Raw genomic sequence first — 13,801 nt, forward strand, 5'->3', positions numbered from 1 at the left:
GAGGAGTGGCCACAGAAGATGTGGACATGACCTTAGAGTCTGGCAACCTCCCATGGTCAGAAAGAGTCGTGATCTAGGATATGACCTAAGAAAAATGGGTGGTAACTCCCCCCAGGTGCACCAGTTACCTGGATTATGTATGCTGGGCAGGGGCTTCTAGGGAAGGATCCATGTGTGCACCCAGGAAGAACAACAGGGAAGAGGCCATTTTACTCTGGGCACACTTAACATTCCAGCCTCTGATAGTTATAAAGGGGATGCTGATTTTCTTTGGCTACTTCTTGCTGGCAAGTAGTATCTACATTCGGGATGGAGTTGTTGTCTGGCTGGGAGAAGGCAGCAAGGTGGCGAACATATGTATGTGTCTTTGGATGAAATCAGAAAGAAATTTTACAGGTCAGAGGTTGAACAATAAGAAAAAATATTAGAGGGCACACAAACAGCAGAAGGAAGGGTTCAAATTAAAGGGCAGAAAATTAAAAATTGGATGATTTGGCTAGTTTGGCTATTTCCTATCTCCTGTGTTCTAGGCAGTCCTGGAGTTGGTGGAAAATGTCCCTAGCTACTTCTGACATCTGGTGACTAGCTAGGTAAGGGAGAGCATGTTAGACTGGTTAAGAATAAGCAGCAGTCAAGCTGGGCTCTGGTGGCTCATGCCTGTTACCCTAGCTACTCAGGAGGCTGAGATCTGAGGATTGCAGTTGAAAGCCAGCCTGGGCAGGAAGGTGCATGGGACTCTTATCTCCAATTAATAACCAGAAAATTGGAAATGGTGCTGTGGCTCAAGTGGTAGAGTACTACATGAGCTGAATAGCTCACTAACAGTGCCCAGGCCCATAGTTCAAGCCCCATGATCAACCAAAAAAAAAAAAAAAAAAAAAAAAAGCAGTCAGAAGCTAGGGATTGGAGTGGTTAAGGGCCCAATGGGAGGCGTTGGTAGGTGTCAGGATTATAGAGTATGGAGGGGAGACCCAGGAAGTTGCCAAGGCTAACTATCCTGAGTCTAAGACTCACTTTAAGTTCCTGTCCAGTTAGAAGACAGGTATGGACATTAAATAGGCCTACTCATTAACTATTTTCTTTTGATCTCCTGGCTCTGGTTAGTTTTGCAAGGGCAGGCACAGAGTGACTTCATTTAGGATGTGACACTATACCTCCATGATTTTTTTGTTACCAGGAATGGCTTTGTCCTGGGGGTCTAGGTGCTTGTTGCTGGGATGGCTTATCCCAGGTTTTTCTTTTTCTTTTTTTTTTTTTTTTTGCTTATTGGCTGGGTGCTGTCCCTGAGCTCTTTCGCTCAGGCTAACATTCTGCCAGTTGAACCACTGCTCTACTTCTGGCTTTTTTGAGTAGTTTATTGGAGATAAGAGTCTCAGAGGGATTTTTCTGCCCAGTCTGCTTCAAACTTTAATCCTCAGATAAGTGAGCTTTTGCTACAGACTCTTTTCTCCCTAATTGAAGTAACACCTATAACATGTTAAGAATTGACCAACAAATACTTGCCAGAGTTAGTCCTCTGTGGGTGTGACTCAAAGCTGCAGAGTATAAAAATCTGTAATGCCAAAACTCAGTAGACAAGATGAGAGGTTTAAAATAGCAACTGCTTAACTGAATATAGTACTTTAAGATACTACTTAAGATTAAACCATTGTTAGCTCTCATCCAAAGTGGCTCACATACTTGGGAAAGACATTAAAAACTGGAAAAACAGGGCTTGGAATGTGGCTTATTGGTAGAGTGCTTGTCTAGCATGCATGAAGCCCTGGGTTTGATTCCTCAGCACCACATACACAGAAAAAGCCAGAAGTGGCATTGTGGCTCAAGTGAGCAAAAGAAGCCAGGGACAGTCACTGCTCAGGCCCTGAGTCCCAGGCCCCAGGCCTGGCAAAAACAAACAAACAAACAAACTGGAAGAACTTATTAATGCACAAGTAATTACTGCCATGGATGGACATAAAGAATGAGATGCTGATTTTACATCAGTGTATTAATCTTGACCTTATTTAAATCATAGCTAATTTAATTACATACCAGCTTTACTAACTTTACTCATAAGCTCTATCTGTTAAATCTGCCCATTTTTATTTTTTTCCTTTGGCCTGTGGAGCCAGTTGCCAGAAAACATTTAAAACAATTTTGGCAAAGAGATACATTAGCATACCAGTTGACCTGAGGGTCCCTTGAAAACCCCACTACTTGGCCAAGATGTTGAATTCCTGGGTTAGCATACAAATTGACCTTTGAACGCTTGCTAGAAGTGTGGAGTTTGCCTGGAAACCTACCACATGGCCAAGATGGAAAAAAAACAAACACCAAAACAGGTCAAGGTGGTAAGAAAACTTATTGGAGCTTTATTAAGTAAGCAGACAAGCAAACACCCAAGCAGCAGACAGACAGACAAGCAGAAAGGCAGGACACGCAGTAACAGTGAGAGTGCTCTTGAGGAGAGACAGAGAAAGACAGTTTTAGCTAAGAGAATTTAATCCGGGATAGCTATCCTTTAACCCACTGCCAAGGGCACAAGCAGAGAGGCAGAGAAACAGAGAGAGAGAGAGACAGACAGACAGACAGACACACACACACAGACACAGACACAGACACAGAGAAGCAGAGGTGGGGGAAAGAGGATTGCAATCCTGCCAGACCAGGAAAGTTTCTGGAGGAGGTGGCTTGGGAAGCTTATGAGACATGAGACTGACAGAGGGATAGATGAGTAAGAGGCTGAACATACAGAACTAGAACTTCTGTCCATTGTGTTAGCAGAATGTGTAAAGTGTTCTTAGTCCTCTAGTGGAAAGGACATCTAGAGAGCATAGGAGACACCCAAAGGAGTGTCCTGGCTTGGAAGAAATGTGGAGGTGGAGTATGGTAAGGATGTAGAATGGGAGGAGTTGTAGAATGTAGAAGGATAGAGTCTGGTGAATATTAAAAAGTTACAAATGAAGGGCCTCCCTGTCCACGTGAGTCTTTTAGAGTGAGGGTCAGATTCCTGATTCAGGCATCCCTGAAACAGGAAGTGACTGACCAAGGAGGTGTAGAGGCTCTCTGGTGTGTGCCACATCTAGAGAGACCGAGCAAGTCAGAGGGCTCATAGAATAGCACTCACCATATTTGGGGAGGGGGGAGAGGGGAGGAGTCATAGTCACTCACCAGATATAGAGAGGAGGGAAGTCACAGTCACTAGATGTAGAGAGGAGACGGTGTGGTGGATGTGTGGCCAACAGTAGTAAAGGCGAGAAGTCAGAGGTTGGGTTCCTCAGCTTTCAGCAGTTTGGTCTGAGAAGGGGCAGTCAAGGAGGCAGATAGCAGATTGGCCTTTGGAAAAGGAAGAGGAGGGGAATCCAGTGACTCCTGACTCTGTCCCTTCCTGGGTTTTCAGCTCCATTATGTGTTAAGCCAAAAGGAAACTGCCACAAGGTTCAGGCAGACAAGAGTTTATTGGGGGGAGAGCATACTGCTGGCCACACATGGTGGAAGGTGCATGGAGAAGGGAAGGGAAAGGGCCATGTTTGGCAGGATTGGGGTAATGAAGGGAGAGGGCAGGGAGGAGTAGCCATGGCACATGTGATATGACCTCAGAGTCTGGGAACCTCCCATGGTTCAAAGAAGGAAAGACCAGGGTGGTCCAGGATATGACCTCAGAGAAAGGGGGTGGTAACTCCCCCCAGGTGCACCAGTTACCTGGGTTATGAGTGCTGGGGGGGTGGGGGCAGAGGGTCCTAGGGAAGGAGCTAAATGTACACCCAGGAAGAAAAATGGGGAAGGGGCCGTTTTTCCTGGGCACACCTAACAAGCTGTACTTTTGGCTTTTTGATGGTTAATTGGAGACAAGAGTCTCACAGTTTTCTTGCCTGAGTTGGCTTCAAGCTATGATCATCAGATCTCAGCCTCCTGAGTATATAGGACCATAAGCATGAGCCACTGGCACCTGGCATATGAGATTTTTTTTTAAAGCTCTAAATACGGTTTTAAAGCAGACAATATAAAATTATTTAAAATTAAGCCACAATGCAAAAGATTAGTTTTTATTTAAAACACCAGAAAGAGAAAGAGGAAATTAAGACAAAATGACTAAAACATGAATTGGTTACCAAAATAAATCATGTGTTTTCACTTGACAAATACCCAAGAGATGCAATTTTTGCCTAAGTTAAATAAGTAACACCAGTTATTCTAGATGTTGAGAAAATAATGTGAAGACTAGTATTACTCATTGTGTTTACTGGATTCAGTTGAGTAACCTATGACTTGTTCATTTAAAGGAGTCAAATTATAAACCTGATTTGAAGTAAACTTTTCAGCCCCCACTTTTTGGCTTAGTTTTGAAGAGATTTGTTAATATGATAATGCTGCCTCTCATTAAGGCATGTGCATGTTCATTTTGAATTGTATTCACTTGCTTAGCCATGAATGTGAAATACTTTTGATTTCTGAGGCACAGTTGCCAGTTTTTTTTTTTTTTTTTTTGGCCAGTCCTGGGCCTTGGACTCAGGGCCTGAGCACTGTCCCTGGCTTCTTCCCACTCAAGGCTAGCACTCTGCCACTTGAGCCACAGCGCCGCTTCTGGCCGTTTTCTGTATATGTGGTGCTGGGGAATCGAACCTAGGGCCTCGTGTATCCGAGGCAGGCACTCTTGCCACTAGGCTATATCCCCAGCCCCTAGTTGCCAGTTTTTTTAATACATTTTTAAAAATTTTACTTTATTATTATTTTAGAGGTGATTACATGGGTTTACATTTACATACATCAGGTAATAAGTACATTTCCTTGTGCACAATGTCATCTGTTCTTTCATTCTCTCCCATTCCCTCCCTCTCATTTCCACCCACAAATTTCACTGTTCACTTTATACGAGGTGAGCACTTTACCACTAGGCCATATTCCCAGACCCAGCACTGTTCACTATCAATGTCCAGTGCACTCTATTGCTTGCCAGGCTAGATTTACCTCCCCTGGTGCGGGGATGCTAAGCTTACTCCCTTATCAGTGCTCCCCTTTTCACCCTCTCCCCTGGGCACCTGACCAGCAGGTGGCCAAGGTGGAGCGAGGGACACGGGCTAGCCTAAGGTGCACGTGGCCGAATGAGATCCCCTTTTCCTCCCTCACCCACCAAGGAAGCCAGGCGCAGACGGATCTCGGAGACGGAGAGCAACCCAATTTAATCGGGAGGGACTCACAGTAATATAGTAGTGATGACGAGGATTGAGCATGAGCTGGCGATAGGCTGGCGAGCTTGTCCATCCAAGAGCAGCTCCCAAGGACCTCCCTCATGGGCTAACGTCACTTCCCATAGTACCGCCCTCTGGGCAAAGCGCGCGAAATGGGGAGCACACATGCTCACTGGCGCAAGGTGGGGGATGGTCTCAAAGCTACCCCTTCTGGTTCCGCACCCAGAAGGAGATAGGTGTGGCCCACTTCTACACTGCCCCAGGGCTGGGGGAAGGGCAGCATCTCGGGAGCGCTCTCCTCACCCTTCCCCCCTTAAGGCGGAGATGAATCCCCAACAATTGCTGCACTTTTTTTTACCACTTTTCCCTCAGATTCTGTGCTCTCTCCTTCCCTCCCACAGATGTGCACATGAGTACACCATATATAAAGTAAAGAATACAGTCATCAGAAAAAGAAAAAAAACCCAAACTAAACAAGTCCTTTGTTTTCATATCTTTGGAGTTGGCTTAAGTATGTATATTATTTTATATACATATGAAGAGCCACTTGGGTATTGCACCTTTGTGATTCTGTCTTTGGTCTTAATTCTTTCTTGGTCTCACTGTGTGTGAGTATCTAGAATCCTGTTCAATTTATCATATCCCAATGTGTTTTAGATCTAACTTCTGCGTATCAGGGAGAACCGTAGTTTGTCTTTCTGATCTTGGCTTACCTCACTTAATATGATTGTGCTAGTTCCATCCATTTTCTAGCAAATGACATTATTTTATTGAAAAATTGTCCATTTCTTCTAGGTTTTCCTTCTTTAGTGGATATAGGCATTGAAAGTAGTCCTTTATAATCATTTGGATTTCCTGGGTGTTTTGTAATGTATCCTGTGGCATATCTAATCTTACTGAATTTCCTTTCTTCTTTTTTCATTAGTCTTTCAAGTGGTCTGTGAATTTTATTAACTTTTTTTTTATTTTAAAAAACAGCTTTTTGTTTCATTGATCTAATGCAGGTTTTTTTTTAACGTATAATTTCTATTTAATTGATTTCTGATTCAATCTTTGCTATCTCTGTCTAATAGTTTTAGACTTATTTTTTTCATGTTTTTGTAGCAGTTTTGATTGTATCTTGGCATTATTTACTTAAGTGTTTTCTGTCTTCTTTATTTTGTGCTTAGAGCTATAACTTTCCCCTCAGCACTTCTTTTGCTGTATCACAGAGGATGTAATGTGTTTTCATTTTTATTGAATTTTAAGAACTTTCTAATTTCTTCCTTAATTTATTCTGTGATCCAGGTGTTATTGCACTACTGTGTTATTCAGCCTCCATGTATTTGAGTGATTTCTGCAATATTTTTTTTGTAGAGAACTAGTTTGATTCCACTGTCACATTGGATGGAAGGAGTTTTCTTAATCCTCTTGCATTTGCTTAGATTCTCTGTGTGTCCTATGATAGGGTATATTTTAGAGAATATTCCATGGGCTGCTGGGAAGAATGTGAGTCAGGTCCTTGTTGGGTGAAATATTCTGTAGATGTCTGTTAAGTCCATTTGGGTTAAGGTGCCATTTAGTCCAGAGGCTTCTTTGCTTATGTTGTGTTTGGTTGACCTGACCTGGTGAGAGTGGGGTATTAAAAGTTCCCACTATTATTGTATTTGGGTCTATCCTGTTCTGTAAGTTCAAAAGCATTTGTCTAATATGTTTAGGTGCTCCATTTTTTGTTGCATAGATAGTGACCACTGTGATATCCTCGTCATGGATCCTTTTGTTACTATGTAATGACCTTCCTTGTCTCTTTGAACTGATTTTAATGAAAAGTCAATTTTGTGAGATATCAGTGTCTACTCTTGCCTTCTTGCAGAGTGCATTTGCATGGAAGATCTTTTTCCATCCCTTCACCTGGAGTTTGTTTTTAATCTTTGTGTGTCTCTTGGAGACAACAAATGGATGGATCTTGTTTTTTGATCCAATCTGCTGTTCTTTTTCTTTTGATTGGGGAATTGAGTCTGTTAGTATTTAGTTATTATAGAGACAGGTGTCATGTTTCCTGCCAATTTGTTGATTTCCTGTACTTTGCTTCTTTCCTCTTCCAATACTTTGCATATTCATCTTCTATTGATTTTTGTCAAATGGGTTTACTTGATTTTGATTTATTTCTTCAGATTTTGTATTTCCATTTATCATTCTTTGTAGTGCTGGTTTAGTGTTCATTAATTTCATTAATTTTTGTATAAAAGGTTTTGGTCTTACCATCAAATGTAAATGATAGCTTCACTGGGTACAACAGTTTGGTTTAGCAGTCGTTGATTGTCAGGGCTTGGAGAATTTAATGCATTTATATTTAGGATATCAACAGGTGAGGTCTTTATTGCCATTTTATTACTTATTTTCTAGATCCCCCTCCCCCTTTCTTACAGTGTTTCTTGGTTACATGTTTTCCTCTCTACTAGTATGTTTCTTGATTACTTGCTGTGTATCTTACTTGTGTTTTGTTATCATTGAAGTTTACATTATAGAATGCTAATTTGATATGATAGTAATTTTGATGATAGAGACTTAATGATTGTAAAGATAGGAAGAAAAAGAAAAAGAAAACTAGTAATAAACCTCTTTCATTGTATTCCTAGCCAGTTTTTGATGTTTTGATATTGCAATTTACATCTCTTATCTATCTATAGTATAACAATTGTTATAATTTTTTTATTCCTTATACTAAAGATATAAAAGCATAGTCACAGATTTTTAGTATATTTACTATATTAGAGCATCATAAATTTATATAGTTGTTATCAGTGAGTTTAATATCTTAGATATTCACTTATTAGCATCTTTTTTATTTTAAAGGACCCTCTTTGCTATTTCTTTGTGATAAATTCTTTCAGCTTTGTTGGAGGAATGTCTTTATTTTTTCTTCATTTCCAAAAGAGCATTGTTGGTCAGCCTATGTATATTTGTATGTATGTATGTAGGCATGCATTCATGTATGCATGTATGTATGATGTATCTAATCTACCTATGGATATCTATTTATATGTATGTATGAACTGGTGCTTTCACTCTCAGGAAGAAATTGGGACTATACTCATTTTTTTGTGTTTTTTTTAAACATGATGATCAAGGCTTGGGTATAGACTATTCATTTTATACTTTTTTTATATTGTTTGATCTCTCTCTTCCACCACACTAGGGTTTGAACTCAACTTGGCTTGCTCACCTGACACTATATCACTTATTTGATCTATGCCTCCAGCTTGACTTTTTATTGGTTATTTTTGGAGATGTAGTTTCTCTACTGCCTATCATGGGTTCAAACTTTGAGCTTATGAATTTTCATCTCCTGGGTATTTAGGAGTACAGAAATGAGCCATTAGCCTTTGGTTATTTTTGAGCCATTTGATTATATTGCCTTCTAGAAATAGATAAAAAATAAAAGTCCTTAAAGAAAAACATTTTTCTTCTTTTTCTTATCAGCAAACTAAAAAAGCTGAGTGAAGACAGTTTAACTAAGCAGCCTGAAGAAGTTTTTGATGTATTAGAGAAGCTTGGAGAAGGGTAAGTACAAAAAATATTAAATTAGTATTTATATAATATCAGACCATGTAAATTAATTTTTCAACTGGAATATGTTTGCTAGAATTGAATACTAGTACTAGTTGAATTTGGCCCATTAATCTGAAGTTCTAAAGATCAGATGATTCTAGCTGTGGTAATATTATTTTCCAAAGGAATGGACTATATTTGTGTGTGTATGTGTGTGTGTGTGTGTGTGTGTGTGTGTGTGTGTGTGTGTGTGTATGTGTTGCTAAATAGGTTTCAGGAAGTTTATCTTGTGTGGTGTTTGCATTAGTAAGCTTGAATGATTTTGACTTTGTTAGGCAAGTGACATTGGACCACTATTTAGTTCCTTGAGCCCATTTTACTTAGGAAAAGGAGTAGCAGATGTCAATTAACCTTGAAATTTTCCTCTTTCTTTTACTTACCTGTAAGTGTGTGGTCTTTCTCTTGAGACAGTAGTGAAAGGAGCATTTGAGGAGACCTTGGACTTGTCACTCCAGAAAAACTGTTTGGCCAGAGATTTCCTTACACTCTTAACTTTGGTGTTAAATGGTCCCCAGCGGAGGGTGTTGTTTTTAAGTACAGAAGTGGGAGTCTGATGTTCTGGAAATTATTAGCTTGAGATTAATTAGCCTTTTCTACTAATTTGAGATTTTGGCTCCTTTTATTCTATCTTTCATACTGCTAATTTCTATTTATATCTTCTTAATGCTGCATTTGAGTTGACAAACCGTAAGTCTCGTTCATTCCTAAGAAAACTCAACTTGTTATATGTTAACTTTTGATGACTTTATTTGTAATCGAAGTTCTAAAACTAATTCATTTACTTTTATTTGTTTGCTTTTATTTTGTGATTTAAATAGTGGTTTAAACTAGAAAACAGTGCATAAAATGTTATAGAACCCTTTGTCTAATAGTTATGACATTAGATAAGAAAACATAACATCTTTTTCTGTTTGTTTGTTTTTAGGTCTTACGGAAGTGTATTTAAAGCAATCCATAAAGAATCTGGCCAAGTTGTTGCAATTAAACAAGTACCTGTTGAGTCAGATCTTCAGGAAATAATCAAAGAAATTTCTATAATGCAGCAATGTGACAGGTATGAAGAGATTTAATATTCCTTCATTTGGGGTGAATTTTATTAATAATATATAATAAAAGGTATTGTTTGTCATTTCTTTAGTTTTTTTATTGAAAGTGAGACTAATCCTTTGAGGAAAGCGAAGACAGCTTTGTAGTATGTCTTTTGGATTTATTTCTCTTTGCTTCTAACGGAGAAAGTAACATTGTAGCATAAAGGAATATAGAGTGAAGAAAATACTCAAAGCATTCCTATTTTCAGGACAAATTTGTTTGTGAGAATTAGAATACAGGTCCTCTTGAAGGCTGAGCAAAGACTGGTTTAGTGAAGAAAGGGAGGAATGATATATAGAATATGGAGAGTATATGGCAGAGATTGGTCTGAAATTAGATTTGTATGATGAAGGGTCTTATATGTAATGTTAATTAGCTTAATTTTTGTAAAGGACACAGATGGTCAAGTTTTCATTGTTTTTTTTTAATGAGAGCACATATTCAGCTTAGTTTTATTTGTTTTAATTTAACTGTGTCAGCTATATAGGGCAATTTGATTGGGAGAGAAAACTGTGACTTGGGGAAGCAAGTTTGTACAAGACATAATGAGAAACAGGCACTAGGCAAGATTGATTTCTATTCCTGTAGCTATCTTTGTAGTTCAGGTCTTGAAGCTCCAAGCAGCCTTCTCTCCCTCTGACCTTAAGACTTAACTAAAGTAAAGGCTCATTTGAGAAGTTTTCTTGTGCTTAATTTCTTTTGATGGGGTGACTATGTGTTATGTATTCTTTTATAATATTTTAAATTTTTGTTGATCTTCCTTCTTTCTTTTCTTTCGCCTGTCCTGGCGCTTGAGATCTGGGCCTTCATGCTGTTCCTGAGCGTTTGTGCTTAAGGCTAGCACTCTACTACTTGAGCTACAGCTCCACTTCTGGCTTTTATCTAATTTAGTGGAGATAAAGTCTCAATGGATTTTCCTGCCTGAGCTGGTTTCAAACTGCAATCCTCAGATCTCAGTGTCCTGAGGAGCTAAGATTATAGGCATAAGCCATGGGTGCCTCTCTATAGTCTATCTCTTCAGCGCCCCCACCCCCTTTAACTTTTAAATTGCTATTTTAAAGGTGATGTATAGAGTTTATGTAAGTTACTTAAATCAAGTAAAGAGTGCATTTAGTTTTGGACCTATTACCCTATTACCTCTCTCTCAAGTTTTCCCCTCTCATCCCACTCACAAGTGTATAGCTCATTTTCAGCATAGTGTCTAGTGAGTACCATTGCTTTGTTTGTTCACCCTTTGTCCTTCAATTCCTGTGCCTCCCAGTGTTTATTTCTTAATTGATTACTGTGCCTTTATTTGACATTGATACATATACAGTTGTCAGGTTTTTTTGGTGGGTGGGGAGCTGCTAGTCTGAGACTTGAACTCAGGATCTTGGTTGTCCTGGAGCTTTTGTACTCAAGGCTAGTGCTCTACCACTTGAGCCAAAGCTCCATTTCTGGCTGTCTTGGTAGTTAATTGGAGTTAAGAGACTCACAGGCTTTCTTGCCAAGGATTCAAACTTTGATCTTTATATTTCATCCTCCTAAGTAGCTAGGATTAAAGGTGTGAGCCACTGGCACCTTGCATCAAATTTAGATAATAGTGTATATGTGTTTGTATGTGTGTGTGTCTACACATATACATACATACTATAGTAGTGAATGTGTACACACATGTGTATGTATACACCATACATATATACATAGACACTATTTTGATAATAGTGTACACATACACACTTATATGTATATATGCTTATATGCATATATATATACATGTACATATAATTATTTTTGCCAGAATTTTCTGAGACCAAAATGAAAGAAAATATTTTAAAACCCCTATTCTTGAGATTTTTGAAATATTGCATTGAGTATTAATATTTGACTGAAAGCAGAATCCTTTTGATTCATTTTTAAAATGTTTGAATTAAAGGAAAATATTTTCATTTGTTTCTTATGTTAAAAAGTAAGTCCTTGCCAGAATGAAGTATTATTTTCCTTGGGAATCACTTAAAACATTTGGGCCTCCTTTGGTTTGTAATCCTGTTAAATATCATCCATGAAATAAAGCCTAATTATACACAGTTGGTGAACTCTAGATATAGACACTTCAATATGCAATGGATGTTTAGTCATTAAATTTACTTATTGGAACATTATGAAATGTTGCAAACATTTTGTATAGAGATTAAGAAAAAATGTCTTGGGAATTAACTAAACAATTGTCGATGTTTTTCTTTAGCCCTTACGTTGTAAAGTACTATGGCAGTTATTTTAAGAACACAGACCTTTGGATTGTTATGGAGTACTGTGGAGCTGGCTCTGTCTCAGACATAATTAGATTGCGGAACAAGACAGTAAGTATTTTGAAAGTGTTTTACTAATCTGATTTCTAAATATTCCTATTTTAGACTAACTAGGTAGTATTTTGTTACAAAGAAAATATTAGTGTGAAAAAAGAAAAGCATTTAAGCACATTATATAATGGGATCTAGAAGGAAAGTTGGGAGAACCAGCCACATATTTTTCTGCAGCAGTTGGAATCATGATATGTCTTAGGATAACTTTTGGTAAGTCACTATGGTACTACCATGACACTCCTCTTTTTCATTTGGAATCATTGTGTGTGAGTTTTATCAATATGAGTTCAATAAATTATTACATAAAGCTCGTAATATTCCAGGTACTTACTTATCTTAAATTTTCTACATTTTAAATACTGGTAAATAGCTGAAGATGTGTGAAAGTGATAATGCTAGGTTTTTTGTATACATTTTTATCCTTGTGAATTGAGTTTAGTAAAATATATTAATTAAAGCTTTTGTAATTATGTTTTTATCTTTAAAAGAACTATTAACGAAATTGTTTACCCTAGTAATATATCTAGTTTATTGTACATTTTCTAAGGACTAAAGGGACATTTTTATCTATGAGGGGCTAAGAATACTCAGTGAAATAATTTGTGAATCTGTAGAATGATAATTTCATTATATGAGATTATTGCATTAATGTTTCAGTAAGATCCATTCAGAAAAAATATTTAACTATACTTGAGTAAATTTGTGGTTAACAAGAATCATCTAAAAGTTTGATTGGGGAAATACATTGTAAGTTTATTCTTCTAACTTTTTTTATCCTGTTAGAGAAAATAAACAGAACTCTTTTAAAATGAAGGGAGACAAAAGAATTCCTGTTTTGGCAGAATGGATGAAGTGATCTGTGACATGTTAATTGCATATTTTGGAAATTCTATGCTTAACTAGCATTTATGCAAGTCAAGGGACACTTGCTTGGCAGAACAATACTTAATTGAAAATAATTATACTGCAGTTAGGAGAAGTGTTTTTAAATTATTTCAGGGCTAAATTCAGCATATTTGGTATTTAAAATGAATGATCAAGTAAAAATATAAAGTCAATATATATGAGGTAGAAATTTTTTTAAGTATCTCTGTTTTCATAGATTTTAAATGCTACTTTGAGTGCATAGGGAATATTTGATCCAAGAGGCTTATTTCTTGTTGACAATAATTAGAAATTGTGATGATGATATAGACAGATAGATAGATAGATATACAGACAGACAGACAGATACTGAGGTTTGAACTCAGGACCTGGTATTTGCTGTACCACTTTAGCCATATCTGCAGCCCTGGTTCTTATATTTTCCTCAGAAATTCCATTTACGCATTCCAACAGAAAGATTTTTAGCCACTCATATTCCTTAGAAGACAAAATCGACTGAGTGTGTTGAGAAGTGTACATTTGAAACCATTTACTTGTTCTCACAAAGCAGTTATCCTTGTTCTGACATAGCAGAACAAATCTAGTTTCCATATAAAAATGATCCAGAGTAGCAAAAGAGGTTGATCAGGAGTTATGGGCTTATTTTTTGTGTGTTTTGCCTTGATTACAACTCCTTTAAGAGCTCAAGAATATTTGTGGCTTTCTTTTCCAGCCTGAGGGATATAT

General features: G+C 37.8%; 1 protein-coding gene across 1 annotated transcript in view; it reads left to right on the top strand.

The window, feature by feature from the left end:
* The window catches only part of Stk3 (serine/threonine kinase 3), a 214,945-nt gene that overhangs the window by 12,702 nt on the left and 188,442 nt on the right, over positions 1–13,801 (top strand). Inside the window, exons 2-4 of the mRNA XM_048359095.1 lie at positions 8,631–8,711; positions 9,685–9,813; positions 12,073–12,187. Coding sequence (XP_048215052.1) covers positions 8,631–8,711; positions 9,685–9,813; positions 12,073–12,187 — 325 coding nt within the window. The remainder of the gene's footprint in view (positions 1–8,630; positions 8,712–9,684; positions 9,814–12,072; positions 12,188–13,801) is intronic.

Source organism: Perognathus longimembris, chromosome 12 (genome assembly GCF_023159225.1).
Source record: "Perognathus longimembris pacificus isolate PPM17 chromosome 12, ASM2315922v1, whole genome shotgun sequence".
Classification (NCBI taxonomy): Eukaryota; Metazoa; Chordata; class Mammalia; order Rodentia; family Heteromyidae; genus Perognathus; species Perognathus longimembris.